The 25,015-nt window shown below is 44.6% G+C and overlaps 1 protein-coding gene across 3 annotated transcripts in view; it reads right to left on the reverse strand.

Annotated features, from left to right (window-relative positions):
- Positions 1–1,417: 1,417 nt before the first annotated feature.
- Positions 1,418–25,015, reverse strand: part of LOC127585030 (C-type lectin domain family 10 member A-like) — a 35,921-nt gene continuing 12,323 nt past the window's right edge. For 2 of the 3 annotated variants that reach the window (XM_052042152.1, XM_052042154.1), the window contains 8 exons: positions 22,132–22,206; positions 18,296–18,370; positions 17,066–17,131; positions 15,530–15,604; positions 11,900–11,971; positions 8,787–8,932; positions 5,293–5,405; positions 1,418–2,235 (listed from right to left, as the gene is read on the reverse strand). In XM_052042152.1, coding sequence (XP_051898112.1) covers positions 2,106–2,235; positions 5,293–5,405; positions 8,787–8,932; positions 11,900–11,971; positions 15,530–15,604; positions 17,066–17,131; positions 18,296–18,370; positions 22,132–22,206 — 752 coding nt within the window. In that variant the 3' untranslated portion in view covers positions 1,418–2,105. The remainder of the gene's footprint in view (positions 2,236–5,292; positions 5,406–8,786; positions 8,933–11,899; positions 11,972–15,529; positions 15,605–17,065; positions 17,132–18,295; positions 18,371–22,131; positions 22,207–25,015) is intronic. The other variant, XM_052042153.1, reaches the window with a different exon arrangement.

Genomic DNA, 25,015 nt, shown 5'->3' on the forward strand with positions numbered 1-25,015 from the left:
TAGTGGTGTTAGAAGCAGATACAACTGTGGCGTTTAGGAGGCATTTATACAGGCCCATGAACAAAACAGAATGAAGGCCAGTGGATTATATGCTGGTAGATGGGTTTAATTTCATTTGGCACCGTGGCCGGCACAGATCTCGTGGCCTGTTCCTCTGCTGTGCTGTACTCTTCAATGTTCTTTATCAGATCCAAAGTCAATGTGGAGCACTGGATTGCAAACTATTGAACTGTCCACATGCTAGCTGGGGTTGGGTTTGCATTTCCGAAGCTTGTACGATACTCCTCGCTTACTTATAAAGGGTTAAAGTGTCTGATGTGAGATGCTAGGACTCATTTAAGTAATAAGGCAAGGTGTCAACTAGAACCTTCCAGAGATTATTTCTGCTGAGTGAAGGCAAGAAGAACATGGCTCATTTATGTGTTGGCACCTGTCTTAGAAAGCCCACTCCCTGGGGATAGATGAATCATAATTAATTTTAAGTCGGAGTATCTGCTGGAGTTCGGGTCTCTTACCTGTGCTGTCGAGGCATGTTGTAAAACAGCCATCTGATCAAGAATAATAACAAACTCCAAACTCAACCTGGAGAGAGGTGACTGGACCAAGTCCTATTTTCTGCCTATGAGACTTCACATTAAAACGGATGTGTTTAATCAACAGAGCAAAATTAGTTTAAACTTACTAAAACACCCTACGGTGTCGGCTGCAGATGATGCAACCCCTATTTCCTAGCTCATCTGTTACGTCGCTCTTCAATGTGGGATATGAACCCACACACAGCGCACACGGGGGAGGCGCCTGATGACGTCTAAGTATGGAGCGAAAATCCACTTGTGACCCTCTTCAAGAGAATAGTTGGAAAGCACTGCATTAAGCTAAGGTGAACAAGATGTGTCACTCCTTTGTGTACTTGGCAATCTAAAAAGTTCGAAAATATTGATCGGTTCTGAGATCGACGGAGTTAATTTATCGTGAGTGATGAGGTACGTTGACAGTGCCAGATATAACGGCGTAGGTCAGAGATCTCAGTAAGTGTCTTGAGGAACTCCAAGGGCGAATTTTCCAACTCCCTTTTCCACATTTTCATCCCATGCTCCCAGCTTAGAAGAAGCATCACAAATTGGAGGGCAAATAATTCAATTTCCAATTCTGCCTTAATGGTTTTTGTTTCCCATATTATCCCGTTTAAAAAGAGATTAACTCTCTCTGGAGAGCACATTATACTGAAGTGCTTGTAATTCCGGGTCACTGGTCTCAGGATGACTGTTGACCCTCTAGAATGATGAGCATGGATCGAAACAGCAGCAAATAATCCCCTACGCCCTCTTGACATGTCCAACTGCTCACAAGGAACATACAGAAATCCAGTGAACCAGAATTAAAAAGTTTCTTTATTAAAAATAGAGATTATCAGAATCAAGATGAAAGAGAGAAGCTGTCTTCGCCGGATTATAAAATTTACAGTCAGAAACCTATCCCGCGGTCCAGGCTGTCTCTTAAAAGCAGGTGGTGGTGGGGGGTGGGGGTGGGGAACAGATATGGAACGGATCGAGAAATCATTGGGAGTGGTAGCTTACCAAAACATTGCAGGACAAGGAAAGAAAATAGGATTTTGATTTAATTGTAACCCCGTTCCTTTTTATCCCTTCCGTCATTGTCTTGTTTTCCAATGGAATGGTGGACTGTAAAGCGACCATTCCATTCCTCAGAAAAGGGCGACACTGATCATGGGTTCTGAATAGCACTGCTATAGTGACACACTGCAGCTCCAGCCACATCTCACCCATACTTCCAGGCAGCTTGGTTTAAAACAAAACACTACAGTTGCAGATATTCGAGGGAGCAAAATCACGGGTGAACACACACTGCACTGACAGATTGCAACATATGGAAAAGGGTATCTGGGTGCCCACGGTGAGAGGCATTTTCCCAATGTGTGTCTTTGCACTGCTTGGTTAGTAGAAAAGAACAAAGCTGAATGGGTCTAGTGAGATTTAGAGCAGTTGCAGTGCCACCCCACCACTTGTCTGGAAAACTTGTATGATATATTTGCATATCAATCCACTAATCCACTTCTCGCTTCGCACTCTGCATGAAACTGGACGTCACTCTCCTGGCTTCTCACAGATCCACTGATGACTTTCCTGACAAGGCATATCATTCCAATTCCCATCACGGAGCATCTGTCCACAGTCTTCATTCTTTAAATTATTTGGTTCTCCGTTTCTCCAAAATCTAAATAAAGCATATAGAATAACATTAATGGTATTAAAAAGTGAATGTCATCAGTATTGTGATATTCATTTCATGGGATGTCGGTGTTGCCAGAAAGTCAGTATGGTGGGCAACGGTGGGGAACCTTCAGGTTGTGGTATTCAACTGCACCAGCTGCCCTCGCCTTCTTGGTGCAGAGATTACGCTTTTCGGCGGTACCTTTGGAGATACCTCTGTAAGAAACTGCCACGCATGTAGCAGATAGTGCACATTTCATCCATGGTGTGCTGTGAATGTAGGAATGAATACTTCATTTAGAATTGTATATCGGAATTTAATCAAGCGGATCTCTTGATTCTGATGGAGCCAATCTCCTTGATAATTGTTGGGACTACATTAATGGGACAACTGAACAGATTTCCATCCTGCTTCTATATTGTCCCTTGTAGAAAGTAAAGTGGTTTTGGCGAGTGAGGCAGGGTACCCGGCCTCGGAACCGCCTGTGTACCCACAGTAATTATGCGGTCGATTGGTTAGGGGAATGCACAGGGTACTACTACTGGCGAAGGACTGGTGAAGAAACATACACAATCGCGGACAATTGTTTTGGTTCTTCCTACTTCGAAGTGCTCAGTGTCTAGAATGATAAAGGAACGTATATTACTTACTACCTCAGCCATGTCTTGGTGTTGTTTCAGACGCCAAACGACAGAAAGTTGACTACCCAGATGTTCGCCATGAAGACGTCATGAAGTAAACTGGGCAAATAGTGGCATTACTATGTTCGAATGCAGTGTGTGTATCAGCGTCAAGTGATCTGGCTGTTTTATTATTATTGAGTTACATGCCAGCCTCACCGCTGAACACGTGGGCTCTGGAATCACAACCAGACTCAGTCAAGTGAGGGCGCAACGTTCCTTCCCAAAAAAGCTATTGAGAAACTGGGGTTTCCTTTACAAATATCCAGCAGTGTTATTAACATCATGATTCAACCTAGATTTCTTTGTTTGACTTGCCAGATTAATAACTAAATTGAACATAAATTCCTTATTTGCTGTAGTGGGATTTGAATTCACGTCTGTGTTTTGTTAGTTCCATTCCATGGAATGACCATCCCAGTGAATTTTGCACTTCGGCTGCAGACCTCTGTCCAAACGTTTCCAGTCCCATTTCCATTCCTCGCTCTGAACAGTTTACCAAGCCCCGAGCCTTATATCATCATCATTGCTCTCTGTCCCATTATGCTGTTCTCATAACCAGTTTCGAGTACTGCATTTTCCACTCACGTCAATCGAACTCATGGGACTGGCGGTTTTCCCAGAAAAGGGGCCCGCAGAATTTATATGACTCGGCCGTGCAGAGTAAAGCCACGCTTGTTCCATACCTGCACCTTAGGGCCGTGCTCTGAGCAAATTGTTTCCTATTGTCGATGTCCTTTCGATGGTTTGGCTATTCTTCCCGCTCCCTTCAATGTTAGATCCAGCAGGTCAAACAGTTTAGCTTGAACCCTCTTCTTTGACAATCCACTCAGCAACAGATCCCAGAGTTCCAGAACCACAACGTTGTGAAACATGCACATTTCATCCCCACCCTTTAACCCGACGATATATTCACCCGCCGACTCTACCGGCCCTTAGAAAAACCGAATGTGAAGCTTCCGAAAATCTATGAAGGCTCGGTTTACAACGGTCTATCCAGTTCTTATGATACCCTCAGAGATCATATGTATGATTGTCGATCTAGGAAACCGCTTACATTTCACAGGCCTCCAGTCCTGACGCTAGTAGTCGTGCATGACGGCCACGCTGCTCTTTTCTCTGTCCTTCGCTTAGGTCTCAACAACATCATTCACATCATTTCCAACCATTTTCTTTACAGAGCCAATGTCTCGGAACTCTCCGATGTTTACAGCACCGCAATATATCCTCCCCTTCTACCACCTGTCGTCACTGCCCCTCTGTCTCCATGACCCCATTTTCTGTTCTCTCTGACTTCGGTGACGGGACTCAGATGTACACAGCAGCGACATCCCAGCGCCGTCACTGATGTAGTGTCCTTACGTTTTTTCTCTATTCTGTTGTTCTTTGAAGCGATGTGTCTGAAAATTTAAAACTGATTCTCCACAGAAATTTTCCAATCTTCAAACATTTCCATTTTTTTAAAGGATTCAATTTCCAGCACCTGCGGTGGTTCCTTTCAGGGTCCTTTACAACAGTAAGCAACATTCAACTGATAGAAGTGGCCAATAAAATCGTGCACAGAAATCACACAACGAGAAAAGACATAGCCCTGGAAGACACTTACGCATTTATTATACGGCATTTGCCTTTGGAAACGTTGGTGGAAAATGCTACTTAATGTTATAAACAATTGGAAACACTTTCGAAACCGTGAATTTCTAGTTTAAAACGCGTTGTCAGCGCGCCCTGGCAGTTATTCAATCGGAACACCATTCTGCGGAGGTTCCTGCTTCTCTCTCTCGCTCTCTCTCCCTCTCTCTCTCTCTGTATCTCTCTCTCCCTTTCTCTTCTCTCTCTCTCTCCCCCTCTCTGTGTGTGTGTGTGTGCGTGTGTGTGTGTGTGTGTGTGTGTGTTTGTGTGTGTGTGTGTCCCAGTCCTAAAGCATTGCTTTGGAAAACATGGCCTCTTCTCTTTCTTCCGTGCACACTTCGTGCCGAGAGGAAAGACTATCAGTCCAACCTAGTCTGAAATGCCTGGTTTTTCAGTAATTGTGAACTTCCTGAACGCTCAGCAGTGAATCAAGAAACACCAAAAGCACAGAGAACTTCAGCTGCATCCTGGATAAATAATTCTGGAACCGAACTGTGAGTAGGCGATTATCCTTTTAAGTAGCACTGATGCAGGACAATGTCTTTGAGAGTATGTTCATTTATGTGAGATCGGGAGAGTACACCGGCTGAAGAATCAATACCACCTGCCACCTGATTCACCCTCCATGTCTTCTTTCATCTATGTTTATGAAAATGAGGCTCCAATATCACTCAAATCGACCGAGATCGGCGCGTAACGTTCAACGCAGCAGATTTGAGACAGTGTGTACAATTGGAAAATAACTCACTTTACAGAGGAAACGTAATCTGTTCCGTCCACCCATCGCCAGTCACCTTCAGAAACCGAATCACTGAGGCCAATCCAGTGATATTGGTTTTGAATCTGTTTCCTGAGAAACCCCTGTCGTGCAACGGAAGTTGTGTTTCAGTACATTAGACAATAATGGCTGATGTCAGTGTCAGTGACAATTTTTGTAATTGTTAACTTTCTGACTGAGGCCCAACTACATATTTCCGACCAGCAAATGGCGTACTGAAATGCGGCGAGGGATTTAAAACGAAAAGATTTTTATATTACTTCAGTTGGTGGGGCAGCTTGAAGATATCATGGGTTTAAGGTCGATGAAAATTGTAGATCGCAGAACCTAAGCTGTCTGGTCAGGGTAGTGATGAGACGGTGCTGCCTGATGCATCATGCTACTCATCACCTGATATGTCTTAATCTAGTTCCATTTGGTCATTTGTCTCACACCTCATTCCTGCTACCAGCTCTACTTTGAAAACTGAGATAACTCCACCCCCACCCCCCTCCCACACACATACACACACTTCTGCCATTTTTGAGGAACACCGCTGAACCGAAAGGTTAACTGGTTTCCATGTGCATAGAAGCTACTTGACTCCATAAATTCATCCATCACTTCTATTATTGCTGCAGGGGCTGGAAGAAGTTATTGCACAAAGTAGGATTGCAGATAATTTGGGGATCTGCTTTAAAATGACTGTATTCCCTACGCCTGCTGCTATTGACCTTACAGGTTGTCAGGTGCACAGAATTTTGGGTGCGCATTGGATGAGAGTTAATAAACTGTATGTTTCTAGGGTGGCTGATTACAAATTGAACAAAAGGGATGAATTGTCCAAGCTGAAGTTCCTGTGTATTTTTGGAGCTGCATTCATCCAAGTAACAGAAGTGTATTCCATCACACTCCTGCTTTTTTCTTGTAGATAGGCGGTAGAAAGGCTTAGAGGACGAAAGTGTTGAGGCACTTGCAATAAAATACCATCCGCAGACCTGTGCTTCTGGCCAAAGATAACACCCAGGTTGTTGAGTTTGGGTGAGGACTGTGATGGTAAAGCCATTGACGATAAAAGGTAGGTGGATACCTTCGACTGGAAATGGCCATTGTCTTACACGAATGCCACTCGCCATTTATCATCCCATACCTTACATTTGTTTATGTCTTGCTGAAAACATGACCAGTCTGTCATTTTCTGAGGAGTTGTGAAAGAATTTGAATATCGTGTATTCATCAACGAACATCTTCACTTCTGATCTCCTCGATGGAACGAAAGTCAGTGGTGAATCAGCAAACGATGGTGCAACCTTGTAATTTGCCCTGCAGATTCTCACACCGATGTCCTGATATTCAGATGATAGCTTTCCATAAAGTGAAACCTTCTTCGTCCGGGCATGCTGGCAATCCATCCAGCATAGTGTTTCCTTTTACCACCACTGATGTCAGTTGTTTCGGGGGGAATCATTGATGTCATATTCAAATAATTGTTGCCTTGGTGGTAAGGACAGTCACCGTCACCTCTGATCTCGAATTTAGTTCTTACGCCCATGTTTGCCCAAGGTCGAGTTGTCTGCTACTGGTGAAATGCGAACTGATCATTGGTGAGCACATTACTGATAAGTAAGTGCTGCGTAACAACATTGCATTGCACAGTTTAAAGGATGTTGATGATGTCTGCAAATAATGTTGTGAGGTAGGAGTTGCTGACATCTGATTCTCTGCGTTCTTGTGGACAGGTGACATGAGGAAACTTCCCGTGTTGTCCAGTTAATGGCAGTGTTATATCTGTCCTGGAATAGATTGTGTGTATGCGGAGCCAGTTCAGGAGCACCAGTGCACAGCCCTGCGGGCGTGGTGTTGGCATGGCCCAGTCCCGACCATCTCTTGATGCAATACTGGGACTGGAAGTGGTCAGATACGAAAGAATGCTCTCAGTGAAACTAAAAATAACTCTGATTAGAGGCCGCAAATCTAACACTCTATGTGAAGGGTACAAGGAGAGAATGAGTAAAAATAACGCACACCGGGAAGAAAGTAATGCCCAGGGCTGCAAGGGAGAACGGGGATGGACAGACTGAGATTGCTCTACTGCGATACGGCGGAGATTCGAAGGGTTAAATGTCCTTCGATTCTATAACAATTTAATGACTCTACCACCATACTGCTATGTTACTGCTGTTTCTGGCTCGTTGCTGCGTCGACATTCACCTTGCTATTTGCTATGTTACAACTATGGCTTCACCTCCAAAGAGCACATTGACGTGTAAACACTTTGAATATTCTGGCGTTAAGGAGAATTTTATAGCAATGCAAATCAAATGATGTCATGTCTGACAGCCAGAACATTCCCTGCTTTTACCATTCACCTGACAGCAGACAGATGTATCCAGATTCTTGGGTTGAAGTAATTCCTGTTATTGCTCAGCAGCCCTGAAATGGCGCTGGTGGAGCCGAATCTGGTAGAATCAGAATTTGATGCATCTGAGTTGACAGATCAGGAAGTATGCAACAAACTGGACGGCACCGTGTCACAGACGGTAGAACCACGGCCTCACTGCTCCAGATACCCTGGATCGACCGTGACCTTGGGTACTGTCTGTGTAGAGTTTCCACAATGTCTGTGCTGTCTGGGTGCTCCAGTGTCTCCACGTGGCAAAAATGTGCGAATTGGTACTTTAGCTCAATTCAAATTGTCCCTTGGTGAGCAACAGAATCTGAGCAGATTTGATATCAATTTTGGATAAATGGAGGATAGGTATAAATTGGTCTTTATTGGGCGGACGGTGGGCCGAGAAGCCTGGTTCTGTGCTATTTCTCTCCGTGACTGGAGTCACTCACTGGCCCAAACAAGTAACGACTGTATGGGCAGAAGGCAGCGACGGGTGCAAACCATTCTAGATGAGAAAAGTCCATCAGTAGTGGGAGTTAAACAGTTGTCCTCTTGGAGGATCCAACCATGAGTTGCAAGGATATAACTGAAGAAAACCTATCCTGAAGAAGCCATGACAACATCAAGGTCAAAAAACACACGCCCCTTGTTCTTGAGATGAACGTTCAGTAGCCAAGTTCTCAGAAGTCACGCAGGCTGCAGTATGTCAGTCTTTGTGATGCCCAGGGAAAGATTATTTTTCCATCAAAGGGCAAATAGTCCTTGTATGCTCTCAGTCGCCTTTTCATACTTGCTCACTGAATTCTCCATTCAAGAGCAGCAGCTGGAAGAACCTGGTTTAGAGCATCTGTGATTTGAATTTTCAGCGGTTGTAACATAAATTGAATAGCAAAGTGTTCAAACGAGAATGTATAAAGAAATGGGAAAAGGTTTGCCATGATGTGTAATGCTGATTTGACCAATGAATGGCAAGAATCAGCCCAAAACTGAGTGCTGAATTGACTCTTCCTGCCTTTATGGGTCAACGTCACCACTGACCAATAGTAAACCCGAAGTTGCCGGCGGTAAGTTTTATCGTTCAATAAACTCCTACCTGTTCCTCTACATTGTTAATGACAACAAGATGGGCATCCTCTGACGCACAGGATTTCTGGGCATCCACCCATGTCTTTGTTCTTGAGGAAAACTGGTAACAGTTTTTCTTGAACCGAGTCCATTGTTCTGGACAAGGACGTGGATCTGTAAAGGAATTGAAGTGAATGTCAGAGGCAGTGGGGACTCTGGAAGGCGGTCTATTTTAGCCGGACATGTTTCTGGGATGTTCGGAGTGGAGGGCGGGGCGGGGGGGGGGGGGCGAAGAGAAAAACTCCTGGATGGAGCACGGCGACAATTTTACAGCTCCAAGCTTCTCCTTTCAGTGATCGGGACACAGTTGCGGGTAAAACCGGTGCCCCGTTCAGATCACTAGAATACACATTGGAGTGTGAGGCACTGGGGATGTTGTGCGGATGCCTCATTGGGATGAGATCAGAATAGAGGAGCTACCCACGTCAGAAAGAATGTAATAGCCTGAACTTCAAGGTGAAGGCTGAGGAGATGCTCAGTAAAAATGATGAAAACCACTGAGGGCATGTGTGAAGAGATGATGTTTTCTCTTGTAGGAGAATCGAAACTGAAGGATACTAGACAGTCACTCGTGAATCCAATTCGGAATTCGGTTGAAACTCGACCCCTTTCCCTGATAACAAACTGAGATGGAATCGGATCTCACGTGAGCTTGGGGTGGTATTTGACGCCAAGAGGAGCTTCGGCTAGAAAGTCTGAAACAAACTGAGAAACCACTTTCCACTGCCAGATTGCCGACTGCAATTCTGCTTTAACTCACCCACTGCGAATACTCTCAGACACTGGTTGGTTCTTTTACCGACACCAGGCAGCCTGCTATCTATTGCTCCCAAATTCTCTGGATCTATAAAACTCATGCCCACTCCCGTTCCCCAGGATCTCCAGCATTCACTGACGTGAATCACCTCCCAGGCCAATAACACCTCGTTTTTAAGTTTAGTTTCATTGATTCCGAGCCCAGACACAGCCTCACAGCTCCCTGCTTCATACACATATCCAAGGTCTCTGCCATCCTCTAATTCCGGCATTTGGTCCATGTCCTGTTTCAATTGAACCAACATTGGAAATCGTGCCTTTAATAATCTCTATAGCTGCCTTTTGATTAGCACCCCATACCTAATCAGTCACTCAGTCTACCACCAACGTCCTGTACCAGCAGTTTGTACAATATACGGGATATACTGCATCATCTCATCAAGACTCCTTAGGCAGTACCTTCTAAACCCACGGCCACTTCTAGTTAGAAGGACAAGGGCAGCAAAAACATGGAAATACCACCACCCGGAATTTGCCCTCGATCCTGACTTGGAAATATATTGGCGGTCGTTGACCGTAGCTTCGTCAAAGTCCTAGAACTCTCTCCCTAACATTCTTGTGGGGAAACACAGACCTCGACTGTAGAGATTCGAGAAGGCAGCTGACCACTACCTCTTCAAGATCAGCTGGGGATTGAAAATTAAATCCCGAATCAGCCTGCGAAGCCCACATCGCTTAAATACATATAAAAAAGGTGTTCATGCTCCGAACTCCGGAATTCTTCCCACGACTCACGATCTCTCCATTGAACACGATCCTTAATGCCTCTCTCTTACCTGGTTTTAGTCAGGAAATCAAAATGTTTATGGTCCATCAGGCGGCTGCATCGCTCATCACCTTCATGCTGGAAAACCTTCCCAACTTTCATTGTCTAATGTTGCCCAGTGTGTATATGGTAGCTCAAATAATCGTAAAATGTACTAAATGCAGAAGCTTATTTTAAAGTGTTGCTCATATGTATCAGTGTTCCAATGTGTTTGCTGAAATGGGATAATGTTGCAAGTACTGTAAACACAATAAAAGGAAATTAACTGTTGCAAAATTGAGAAGTATAATGTTGAGTCAAGCCAACATAATACTACAGAGTGAGGATCGAAACAAAAGTATTAACAAATCTAACATTTACTGTACTTAGCTGTACTTTTCTCTGGAATAAGGGCAACATAGTTCTGGGAATACAGGACGTTATGAGCTCAGAGATAGTGGAAAATAAACGTTTACAGATTATGGTAGCGAGGGGGAAAGTACAGAGAAACGGTAAAGAAAAGGGAGGTACAGAGAGAAGACGAAAGAGAAGAAGTCGGGTTTTGGAGCACGGTTTTTGGAGAAGGGGACATGTTGGATCAGGGAGTTGCTGGGGCGTTGTTGTTGGAGCATGGTGCGTATGGGAGTGGGCGTTGGAGTGTGGGTGTGTGTTGGATAAGAGGGTGATGTTAGAGGGCGAGTCGAAGCGCGGAGGGTGCAGAAACACGGTGCAAGATGAAGAAGACATGTTTGAGCTCTGGAGGCCGTTGGAGCCGAGATGGTTGTTGGGCTGGCGGAGGCTTGAAGCAGGGCGTATAATGGAGCATGGGTTTGTTGGAACAAGGGAATGTTGGGGCATGGGGTACCGGAGCATAGGGTGTGGAAGCGCGGGGTGCTGTGCCATGGAGTTTTGCGGTACGGGTTTGATGAAGTAGGGGTATTATTGGGCTGTTGATGTAGGAACGGATTATGGATATTTGGAGTAGGGGTTGTTGGAGCAGGGCAACATTCGAGCACGGACTGTTGGCGATGCGCGTTGGAGCATAGCTTCTTGGGGCGGGGTTGTATTGTTGGCGTAGTGTTTCTTGTAGAGCAGGTATTATTGGGGTCGGATGTTGGATGACCGAGTGTGCTGGGGATTGTTGGACTGGGGGTGTTGAAGCGAGGTTGTTGGACACGGGTTTTAGGCAGGCGGATTCGGAGCTGTGGGTAGAACCGGTAGTTGGAGCTTGGGTGTTGGAGAAGGGGAGATTGGAGCAGGACATTAAACTGGAGTTGGATGCTGCAGTGGGATGAAGCAGGAGAAGTTGCAGCAGGGACATTGGATCAGGGAGGGGTGAGCAGGGGATGGATGGAACGGGGTGTTGGAGCATGAGAGTGTTTGAGCATGGGGTGTCGAGCAGAGCGGTAGTTGAAGCAGCAGATTGAGTATTACTCCACCCCCTCCCCGTATCACCATTCAGGTAGTTTTATGTTGAATAATTGTACATGACATGTCTCTTTGACAATTATTAAACTTACTCTTGCTTAGCCGTGAAATCTCAGCCTGAAATTTGGCGATTGAGTTGAGGGTCTTCTCAGAATTTCCTGTAACTGAAAGAGGGAAACACTTTACATCGTGGAGGTCTATTTATCAATTACTTTATCCTGCCTTCAGTCTAGTTTTACTCTAAGAGAACGGTATTAATCGTTGTCACATAATTGATAACAATGTAAAAGGTGAAACGTGTGTTCAGCACAGATGTTTCAGATATTGAATCAATGTCAGCGAGACAGACGATCAGGCCCATTATACTGTTTCATTCTGAAATAAAAGGAGAAATTTACAAATATTTGCCGGAATACGTATTTTCCCTTATTCCACATGTAACCTTTAAAGGATCTTCAGAGATTCACTTTGATGGCAATGACATTTATCTCAAAATACCAGAGCCGATGCAAATACTTCTGCTTGCAGCATACTGCTATTCAGCTGCCTTTTCATGAACAAGGACAGGAGGAGAACTTGGAGGGGAATGTTCTTCCTTGCACTTAAGTGCGAACTTTCCTCCTGGCTCTGCAGCTCAAATATGGCGGGACATTCTGACAGCCTAAGAATGAATGAGTTCTCAAAGCTCTCTAGAAACAGAGCAGTGACCGTAAGATTGGCGCGGACCAGTTCGACCATGAGATGAAAACAGTAATCCTGGAAGAGCCATGTTGTCACTCTGCCGATAACCTCAGCTGAAAGTAAATTATGTGGATCCATTCTCCGTAAGAAGGAAGCGTTAATGTTGTCACTACTGTAGTGGTGAGGTGCCTGCTCTGAATACGGCATGGATCAGCCATCCCTGCCTGGAGTAATGCAGAGACTCAGAAGTACTACTCATCATGAGCCTCAGGTATACAAGTGGAATGTATCAGGATCCAGTGGATCCTTGGAGTTATGAACATTACAACATAAGAATGTAGGAACGGAAAAACCTACTTAGTCTCGAAAGCCTGCCCCACTATTCAATAGATCAGGACTGATGTGTCCTCGGCCTGAACTCTGTAGTGTGCCAGAACCCATAACTCTGAATTTCTTAAACTTTCAATTATTTATCTTTTTCCTTTATATGAGATGGAGAAATCCAGAAATTCAACACCTTAAGTGAGAAGTTCCTGCACATTTCAGTTTTAAATCGGCATTTCCTTGCCTTGTCACAACGTACGCTCCTTTTTTATTCTCACAGTGGTGAACAAATCTCAACATCCTCCGATCTTACTTCCTCAGGTGCTTCAATAAAGTCACCTCTCATTCTTCTTAGCTTCAAAAAATAAAGATCGAACTGACATAACCGCTCGTGATAGGAAAATACTCTACGACCATGCACGCCATCAATGAATCACATCTTGACTGCCTCCAATGCCAATATATTTTTCTAAATAAGCAGACCAATACTCTGCACAGTGCACTGGCGTGGTCACTATATTATCCTGCACAATTATAAATTACAAATATTCTACCGTACAAGTATTCCCATTGCAACTTGCCATCCCACATCTTCTCTGCAGAAGCTCATGGATCACTGGCTGGAAGGACTCTGAGCATCTTAGCTTCTGGATATATTGCTCATCGCAGAGATATAGGTGAGAAGGTAGCTCCCGATCTATTCTTGGACGATGAATCTGCAGACACTAAACACGCATCTGCAGGGTTCGTCGAACCAGGACATTGTGCAGCTGCAGCAAAACGCGTGTATTCTATTTCTGTGGGTATAGAGCCCAGCTTTAATCACTCTCTCCTTCATTATTGTGTTTGTCCATGACTCTTTCATGACCTCGGCACATGAAGCCCAGAGTCCTTGGAGGTCTGAAATTTCCAATTGGTTACTACGTGGAAATGGCCATTATCTGCCGTATTCATATCCTAAATATATCACTGATACGTCAGTATCGCGTCTGGAGCGACTTCGAAGAGCACTGACCCATTGTGGTTGTCTTGGCACGGGCAATAGCTATTTACCAGCAGAAACTAGAAAATAATGAAATCGCCGCAACTGACCGGACACATGCAGAATATTACGAAAAGAATGCAGGAAGTCAGCTGGTCAGACAGTGTCCGTAGAGGGAAAAGGACTGTCAACATTTCGGGTCCTGACACTTCATGGAAGATTTTGCCGTCCCAGTACAGATGAAGGGTCTCGACACTAAACAACGATCATTCATTTTCCGTCACAGATACTGCCAGACCCATTCAATTCTTCGAGAATGTTGATTTTTTTTGACCCTGGTTCCCGCATGTGCAGTCCACGTGTCTGAATCCGGACTGCTTGAGGAGTGCAGACATGTTGTTCACCTTCATTGGGCCGACCAGTAAGTTTGACGTCATTGAAACTTGGCCAACGGGTGCGCCGTTCATAAAAAAAACACATTCCATGTGATTAAAATTGCATTCTCAATTCTCTCCGGGGGCGCATGCTGAGAGCTCAGCGAGGCACCATCAATATTCGGGAAAACCTTTAATTGTCGATGAAGACCAGTGCAGGAGACCACGATATTTCGTCATTCTATCCTTCAATGTGTATTCCCCTCATTTCACAACAACATCCTGACCCCATACACATGAAAAACCTTTTTGTGGAGAAGAAGCCACGACTCAGGAGTGTGGAGCTGAAGATCCGTTTAGAGACTGCAAAGGTTAGGCGAGGAAAGATAAAGGCCAGATTCTGGCCGCCAGTAAATTCTGAGGTGCTGAGTTTGTGGAGGTTCAAATCTTAGTCAGTTTTTTCTCTCAAACACTTCATAGTGTCTGTTGAAGTATGAGAAATGAGTGTACGTGAAGCATTGTAAGACGGTGTATCATTTAATGGGACACGAAATGCAGAGAAAATAGGTGTAAGTATTGCATTTCCCTCATATATATTTATGAATGCACTATACTTTTGAAATGACAAAAATGGAATTGGGTGAAAGTGTGCACTCAAGCCGAAGGAAAGTGGAAATCAAACTGTTCGTGGGAGGCGCTAATGTCAGGACACTGATTCAAAGAAAATAGAATGTGCACTGGTTACAATGGAATCACACACAAGGATCAAGGAAATAATTAAGTATTTTGTCACTGGATTTCTGGATAAAGACGTTCAGCTTTATCTAGGGATTAGTGATGTCATATGGAGTGTACTCATGTCAACGGGGTATGAGTGATGTGAAAAGAATAGAAATGGTTGACGTCACCAAACGAATGAGATTAGCGATATCACACACTGCGGGAGAGTGGGGCATGGAATGATGTCATGCAGTGAAGCGGGGCATGGAATCTATAGCTTCCGGGCTAGTGAAGCAAAATTCAGCAGAGTCATGTTTGATAATATCAGAGCTATGTTGGCCGATGAGAGGTGCACTAAGAGTAAATAACAGAAGTGTACAGGCTCGGTACTATATCTCAGCATGAGACACCATTGCCTGGAATGAAATGCAAATTTATTGTTATGGTGCAATTCACACGAGAAGAGCCATCCATGTGTGTTGCAATTTTTACAGGAAGAGCTAGAATCCTCCAGCCTGGAAATCCGTTCCAGACCGTCGGAGGGCGAGACACTGGAGAGAAAAGAAAACAGAGAATCTGAACAAGGGAACAATACTCTGACTGATCACACAGCAATACATCAAATTGAATTTCACACTCACCATTACTCTTCAACTTGGAAAGTTCCATATGTAGACCAGCAGCTTCCGCTCTTCCGTCACTCAACATCTGCGTCACTGAAACGGAAAGAAGGGTTAAGTCTCACAAACTAACTTAGACTACAAGAACCCAATATCCACCACCACCACCACACCAAAGGTTTCTTCATTCACTTGGTCGAGACACACAATATAAGGACAGGGCGGAAGTGTGTACAATTAGTTTGCATGGCACCGTGTTTATCTCTGGTCTCTACATCACACGAAGGATGTGATAGCAGTAGAGTGCAGAGAGGTTTGTTAAGAATGTTGGTTTCTATGAAGAGAGAATGAATGGATTGGGATACATGTCTCTGGATCAGGAGAGATTCAGGAGAGATGCAATTGAAATATATCAAATTATGAAGGGAACTGATAGCAAACCCTGTTGGTATCAAATAAAAATACAAAATATGAAAGGGGAGATGAGGTAAACCTTCTCACAGAGCGTGGCTGGAGTGTGGACAAGGCTGCCTGATAGATTGGAAAAGACAATGTGCTTTCGATAGTATTTCAACAGCCAGGTACGGCTGCTGGAAATTGGTATTAGGATTGGCAGTGTTTCTTCGAAAGGATAGGCATGATGGGTTGAATAGCCTATTCCTTCGATGTGACTAATCTGTAATAACCTATGTCGGTATTGCCAGTCAATCTCCGCTCCACAATCTCTTGCATGCACTGGTGGGATTGCTGATTCAACACTCTCACCTCCACCTCGTGCAAAGTGGGAATGGGGTCCTTCAAAGATTCTACAGCTCCCAGTCCAAGATTCCCTACTTAGTCTTACACCTCCGTTTGCAACATTGCCCACACAAACTCCCCATGTGTTAATAACCCAAAGTTTCATTCAGCCAAAAATGCTTACTGCAAACTACCAAGTCCCCCAAACCAGCAGTCACTCTAGACTGGTTCTATGTACATTATGCCAGCTTGCCGAACACCTGCCAACACACAGTACAGACAATTCCACCTGCAACACTTTCTCCTAACGTGCCAAGCTCTTCCATGAATCATCCTAGTTGTAAAATGGATGTCCCAAGTTAACGAATGACTGACGGCCATGAGTCACAAGAGCAATGTTGCACTGCGGATGTCTGAGTGTGGAGGGATTGAATTTGAAATAACGGAACACACACTTTTGAAGAATGGTCACGGGTAGTAGGATCACACGTGGTGTGGGAGTGACATCAAATCGGGTACAATATTATCACTCAGTGAGCGGTGGTGACAACAAGTGCAGGGCTGGAGCATGGTGCCAGATATTTTGGTGTTGGATTATGTCACGCAGCCTCTGAAGAACATCACGCAGCAGGGAAACGGCTGAATATGGTGGTGCTATTTGTTGCAAATACCACAGGAAGAGCTAGATTCCTCCAGCCTGGAAATTTGTTCCAGACCGCCTTATGGCGAGACTCTGGAGAATGAACAGAGAAGCTGAACAAGGTAACAACCCTCTGACTTGAGCACACAGCAATATATCAGATTGAATTTCACCCTCACCATTACTCTTCCACTGGGAAAGTAGGCCAACAGCTTCCACCTGTCCTTCACTCACCATCTGCGTTACTGAAGACGGAAAAGAAGAGATGAGTCTCAAAATGCAACCTTGACTGCAAGAACCCAATCTCCACCAGCACCACAACATCAAAGCTCCCTTCATTTGGATAGTCGAGACACACAATATAAGGGTAACGAAGAATTGTGTATAATACGTTTGACCACAGCATGGACACCGTATTTAGACCTGATCTCTACATCGCACGAAGGATGCGATTGTAGTAGAGTGCAGTGAGGGTTCCTCAGAATGCTAGCAAATAAAATGATATGTTTCTCTGAAGAAAGATTGAGTAGAAAGGGATACATATCTCTAGATCAGGAGACATTCAGTAGAGATGCAATTGAGTTATATCAAACTATGAAGGGCACTGACAGCAGAGTCTGTAGGTATCAACTAATAAGGACCAAATATGAGAGGGGAGATGAGGTAAACCTTCTCACACAGTGCATTGTAGGAGTGTGAAAAACGCTGCCTGAAAGAGTGCAAAGGGCAATATGCTTGAGTGAGTATTTCAAGAGCCAGGTCCGGCTACTGGAAATTGGAATTAGGATTGGCAACATTTCTTCGAAAGGGATAGGCATGATGGGACGGCTAGCCTGTTCCTTCATTGTGACTAATCCGTAAAAACCTATGTCAGTGTTGCTAGCGCAAACTCCGCTTCCCCACGCCCCAATTTCCTGCATGCACTGGTGGGATTGCTGATTCAAGTCTCCTACCTTCACCTCTTGCAAAGTGGGTATGTGGGATGGGGTCTTTCAACAAAGCTTCAACACCTAGTCCACGATTTCCGACTCAGTCTTTTCTCCCAGGCTCAATAGATCCCTTTCCCTAAATAACCCATCTGATTCTCCATTTTTATTGGGTTGCAACATTCGATGTGACACTGTGGGGGTGCTGTTCAAGATTGTCTCTGCAGGAATCATGAGAACGATCAGAGAAGCAGAACGATGCAACTTTATTTTGAACTGGCGATATGGCCGTCAGGTTAGACTTCACTCTCATCATCACTGTTCCACTGGGAAAAATCCGGGGCAGCCTGGTTCCTGTAGTCTGGATGTCCGCTCAAGGCCATCTCACGGCAAGATAATCGAGAATGAACAGGGAATCCGAACTAGTGAACAACTGTCCAAACTGGAAACACAGCAATCGATGAAATTGAATGTCACACTCACCGTTACTGTTACACTGGGAAAGTTGCATCCAGAGGCCAGCAGCTTCCTCCTTTATTTCGCTCACCATCTGTGTCACTGAATCAGAAAGAGGGTTTGGGTCTCACATGTTAACTTCCACTGCAAGAATCCAATTTCCACCACTAGCACCACAGCAATGGTCCCAGCATTCGGTTAGTCGGGGCACACAATATAAGGGCAGGTAGTAGTTGTGTACAATACGTTTAACCACACCATGGGCACCGTTTTTAGATCTGGTTACTGCGTCACAGGAAGGATGCGATTATATAAGAGTTCGGTGAACATTCACGAGAATGTTAGCAAAAATAAGAGAAAATGTTTCTCTGAAGTAAGATTGAATAGTTCGGGGAACAGATCTTTGGATCAGGAGAGATTAAGTAGAGCTTGCAATTGAGATTTATCAATTATGAGGGGCAAAGTAAGGTTAAGAAAAAAAGTCACACATTCCTTAACACAGTTAAAAAAAAGCAGAGCCTGTAGTTTTCAAGTGACCCGTATAAGGATGAGGTGGATGTAAGGTCAATATTCTCAGAGAGTGGCTGTAGTGTGTGTATCGCTCCCAAAAACGAAAGGAAAAGACAATGCGCTTGAGTGAGTGTTTCATGAGCCAGTTACGGGTGCTGGAAATTGGGATTAGGGTTGGCAGCGTTTCGTCGAAAGCATTGAACACGATGGGTAGAATAGCCTATTGTTTCACTGTGATTAATCGGTGGCAATATATGTCGGTGTTGCCAGAGGAAACTCTGCTTCTCTACGCCCCAGTATCCTCCATGTAAGTTGCGATTGCTGAGTCAGCACTCCCTCATTCTCCTCATGGCGGATGGGATCCTACAACGAAGCTGCAGCTTCCAGCCCAAGATTCCCTACTCGGTCTTATATCCTCCTTCTCAACAGTACCAACACAATCTTTCCATGTTCCAATCAACACACGTTTCATTCAGCTTGTTACAAACTATCAAATCTCCCAAACGACAAGTTTATCGAGTCCGTTTTTTATGTGCATCACTCTAAGCTGCTGTCCTCCTGCCAACCCCAAGCTCTCACAATCTCACTCATAGCTGTTTCTCCAAACGCCGCAAGGTATTCCATGATTCACCAGAATTGCAAAAGGGGATGTCACGAGTAAACAATGACTGACGTCCAGTGTCACAAGAGCAATGCTCCGCTGTGGGTGAGTTTGTGTCGAAGGATTAGAGCTGACATTACAGGACACGGACTTCGGAACTCTGATGACGTGCAGGAAGATCTCAAGGTGGGTGGGAGTGGCAGCAAATTGTGGACAACATTCTCACAAAAAGGGCTGGAGTGACGTCATAAAGAGGTCAGGAGCATGACGACAGAGTGTGTGGTGTTGGATTATGTCACGCAGCCGCTAGAGGACATCACGCAGCAGAGGAAAAGTCTGAGTATGGTGGTGTGCAGATCAGAACAAGGGGAAAAGTGATGTTAGATGGAGGATATGATACCACGTAGCGGGGAAAGTGATGTCATATGGGGCGCAGTGATGTTAACGGGATTTGAGAGATGTCAAAAGAGTGGAGGTGGTTGACGTCACCAAACGAATCGGGTCAGCGATGTCACACCGTGCGGGAGAGTGGAGCACACAATTATGTCATGCATTGAGGCGCGTCATGGAATATCAACCACCCTGGTTATTGAAGTAATGTTCAGGAGACTTATGTTGGATAACATCAGGCTTTGCATCTATTTATGACCATTATATTGCAAGCATGATGTATCGAACTGGAAAGTGTATAACAGAGATTCACAACACTTTTTGGGACTGGAAAATAGTATTTCTGGAGACTGAATAGGCTGATGAAACTGAGAGGAGATTTTAATCTTTTTTTGCCCCAGATTCCACCATGTGCAGTCTATGTGTCTGCATCCGACTGTTTGCGGAGCGCAGACTTATTGTTCACCGACATTGTGCCAACCATCAGGTTTGACGTCATTGACATTTGGTCAACGCGTGTGCCTTACATAAAAGAAAAACTCCCTTCCATGGGATTAAAATCGCACTCTGAATTCACTGCCGGGGCCCACGCTGAGCGCTCAGTAAGGACCCAGTCAATATTGGGTAAAAGCTTTTAAGTTTCGATGAAGACCAGTGCAAGAGAAAACGCTATTTCGTCATTGTGTCCTTGAATGTGCACTCCGTTCATTACCCAACAACATACCCACCGCACTCACACACAACACTTTTAGAGCGAAGCAGCTACAACTCAGGAGTTTGTAGCTGAAGCTCACTTTAACCACTGAAAAGGCTCTGTGGGCAAAGGCAAAGGCCAGGTTCTGGCCAGAAGGGAATTGTGAGGTGCTGAGTCAGTGGCGGTCCAAGTCTCAGTCATTTTTTTTCTCTCAAACACGTCATACTGTTCTGTTTAAAGATAAGAATTGAGTGCAGGTTAATAATTGTAAGATGGTGCAGCATTTGATGGGATTTTAAGTGAAGTGAAAGAAGGTATATCGATTGCATTTCCTGCATATGTAATTATTAATACAATATATTTCTGAAATGAAAAATATGGAACTGCGTGAAAACGTGCACACAAGCCGAGGGAAAGTGAGAAGTGCTAATGGCTGCACATTGATACAAAGAGAACAGAATGTGCACTGGTGACGATGGAATGGAACACACGCGGATCAAGGAAATCGTGAAGTATTTTGTCACTGCATTTCTGGATAAAGACGTTCAACGTAGTTTGGTTGTTCCCTAATTATGTGCTTTACTGAGGACAAAATATAGAAAATAAAACACACGCCCCTTCATCCCGGGAGCAAATATGCATCTCAGATTTCACTCCAATCATCTCGGATCCACAATAGAACCATAGAACAATTCAGCACAATACAGGCCCTTCGGCCACCATGTTATGCCGATCTTAAACCTCGTTTAAGACTAACCTCTTCCTCCCCTCATATCCCCATTCCAAATTCCTCCATATGCTTATCTAACAATCTCTTGAACTTGACCAGTGCACCTGTATCCACCACCACCCCATGCAGCGTATTCTTGTCTAGGTGAAAAATCTCCTTTTGATATCTCCCTTGAACTTCCCACCTATTACTTTAAAGCCATGTCCTAGAATAGACACAGTTCTTATCTACCAAATCTTGTTGCACACATCCATGCCCTACACGGCCCCTTTCCCTGAAAGCCAGCACCTATCCTTTGCATTACAGCTGCAGACTTTTGTCCGATACATGTTCACACCCCTTCTCCCACCATCACTCCCCTTTTCCACTCTTCCCTAACTGATCTGCCATTACCCCGCGCCACACTGCCAAACGCCACAAACTGATCTGCTGCAGTAACGCAATCCATTCTTCTCTCCTGTACCACCAACTCACTCTCTCACACCTCCTATGTACCTCATCCTCATTGGATGAGTGCACAATCTGAAAATCTCTATAATCTCGGACCAAAATTGTAGCCGCAAAATCTCCCAGTCTCAATACATCTCTTTCTATAATAACCCATCTGATTCTCCGTTGTCTACCGGGTTGCAACATTTGATGGCACACAGTGGGGGAGTGATTCAATATTGTCTCCGTGCGTGAATAATGAGAACGACCGGATAACCTGAACGATGCGAGATTACTCTGAACTCGAGATCCGTTCCGTCAGATTAGATTTATTCTGAACATTACTGTTCCACTGGGAAAATGCCAGAGCAGCTGGATTCCCGGAGCCTGGAAGTCCGTTCCAGATTATTTCAGGGAGAGAAAATCAAGAATGAACAGAGAATCTGAACGAGTGAACATCTCTCTAAATTGGAGAGGCGACAATCGAACAAATTGAATTTCACACACACCATTTCTCTGCCAATGGGAAAGTTCCCTCTGGAGGACAGCAGCTTCCGCCTTTGATTCACTCACCATCTGTGTCACTGAAACGGAAAAAAAGTTTGAGTCTCACATATTAACTTCTAATGCGAGGGCCCAATTTCAACCACCACCACCACACCAACGGTCTCATCATTCGGTTAGTCAAGGCACACAATATAAGGGAGTGGAGGAATTGTGTAAAATACATTTCACCACACACTGGACACGGTTTTTAGTTCTGGTCACTACATCACAGGACGGACGTGATTACAAAAGAGTTCGGCGAGCATTCACGAGAATGTTGGCAAGAGTAAGTGAAAGTGTATCTCTGAAGTAAGATTGAATAGATCGGATACAGATCTTTGGATCAGGAGAGATTCAGTGGAGCTGCAAGGGAGATATATCAAATTATGAGTGAGAAAGTTCGGGTCAAGATAAAAGGTCATACGTTCCTTAATAGAGTTATCAAAAAGCAGAGCCTGTAGTTTTCAATTAATCTGAAGAAGGATGACGTGGAGATAAGGTAAATCTTCTCACACAGAGTGTGGTGGGAGTCTGCACATCCCTGCCCAAAACGAATGGAAAAGACAATATGCTTGAGTGAGTATTTCCACAGCCAGTTACGAGTGTAGGAAATTGGGATTAAGATTGGCAGCGTTTCGTCGAAAGCATTGGACACGATGGGTCGAATAGCCTATTGTTTCACTGTGATTAATCCGTGACAATATATGTCGGTGTTGAAAGCGGAAACTCCGCTTCCCCACGCCCCAATCTCCTCCATGCAAGTTGCGATTGCTTGGTCACCACTCCCATATTCTTCTCATGCAAAGTGGGGATAGCAGATCGCGTCCTTCAATGAAGCTACAGCTTCCAGCCAAAGATTCCCAACTCAGTCTTATACCTTCTTTCGCAACAGTACCAACACAAACTTTCCATGTTCCAATAACCACATGTGTCATTCAGCTTGTTACAAACTATCAAATCTCCCAAAAGACAAGTCTATCGAGTCCAATTTTCTGTGCATCAATGACCTCCTGCCAACCCTATGTTCTGACTATTACACCCACAGCTATTTATCCAAACGCCGCAAGCTATTCCATGAATCATAAGAGTTACAAAATGTGATGTCAGCAGTTAACAAATGACTGACGTTCATGTGTCACAAGAGCAATGTTACACTGCGGGTGAGATTGTGTCGAAAGATTGGGGCTGACATTACGGGACATGGACTTCAGAACTCCTGTAATGTGTGGTAAGGTTTCACATAGGGTGGGAGTGACTTTAAATTGTGAACAACATTTTCACACAAAGAGTGCGAGTGATGTCAAGAAGAGAGCCGGAGCATGACGCCAGATATTGTGTTGTTGGATTATGTCACGTGGCCGCTAGAGGACACCACGCAGCAGGGGAAACGTCTGAATATGGTGGTGTGGAGATCAGACCAAGAGGCAAAAGTGATGTTAGATGGAGGCTATAATACCACGTAGCAGAGAGAAGTAATGTCGTATGGCGTGTATTGATGTCAACGGGGTATGAGTGATGTCAAAAGAATGGAGGTGGTTTACGTCACCAAACAGATCGGGTCAGTGATATCACACTGTGCAGGGGAGTGGAGCATGGAATGGTGTCATGCAGTCAAACGGAGCATGGAATCTAAGGCACCCAGACTATTGAAGTAAAGTTCAGGAGACTTATGTTTGACAATATCAGACTTTGCAGCTATTTATGTTCATTATATTGCGGGCATGATGTATCGATCTGGAGAGGGTACAACGGAGATTCACAACATTTTTGCTGGGACTGGAAAATAGTATCTCTGGAAATTGAATAGGCTGATGAAACTGAGGCGAGATTTTGATTTTTTTTTGCCCCAGATCCACCATGTGGAGTCTATGTGTCTGAATCCGACTGTTTGCGGAGCGCAGACTTGTTGTTCACCTTCATTGGGCCAACCAGTCAGTTTGACCATAGAACCATAGAACAATACAGCACAATACAGGCCCTTCGGCCCACCATATTGTGCCAACCTTTAAACCACGCCTAAGACTATCTAACCCCTTCCTCCCACATGTCCCTTTATTTAAAATTCCTCCATATGCTGATCTAACAATCTCTTGAACTTGACCAACGTATCAGCCTCCAGCACCACCCCAGTCAGCGCATTCCATACATCAACCACTTTATGGGTGAAAAACCTCCCTCTGATATCTCTTTTGAACTTCCCACCCATTACCTTAAAGCCATGCTCTCTTGTATTGAGCATTGGAGTCCTGGGAAAGAGGTTCTGGCTGTCCACTCTATCTATTTCTCTTAATATTTTGTATACTTCTATCATGTCTCGCCTCATCCTCCTTCTCTCCAATGAGTAAAGCCCTAGCTTTCTTAGTCTCTCCTCATAATCCATACTCTCTAATCCAGGCAGGATCCTGGTAAATCTCCTCTGAACCCTTCCCAAAGCTTCCACATCTTTCCTATAATGAGGCGACCAGAACGGGACACAATACTCTAGGTGTGGCCTAACCAGAGTTTTGTCGAGCTGCATCATTACCTCGCAGATCTCAAACTCGATACCACGACTTACGAAAGCCAGCATCCCATAAGCTTTCTTAACTACCCTATCCACCTGTGAGGCAAATTTTAGTGATCTGTGGATATGAACCCCCAGATCCCTCTGCTCCTCCACACTCCCCAGAATCCTGCCATTAACCTTGTACTCCGTCTTGGAGTTTGTCCTTCCAAATTGTACCATTTCACAGTTCTCCGAATTGAACTCCATCTGCCACTTCTCAGCCCAGCTCTGCATCCCTCTGTAAGCTTCGACAGCCCTCCACACTATCCACAACACCACCTACCGTTGTGTCGTCTGCAAAC

Source organism: Pristis pectinata, chromosome 31 (genome assembly GCF_009764475.1).
Source record: "Pristis pectinata isolate sPriPec2 chromosome 31, sPriPec2.1.pri, whole genome shotgun sequence".
In the NCBI taxonomy this organism is placed as follows: Eukaryota; Metazoa; Chordata; class Chondrichthyes; order Rhinopristiformes; family Pristidae; genus Pristis; species Pristis pectinata.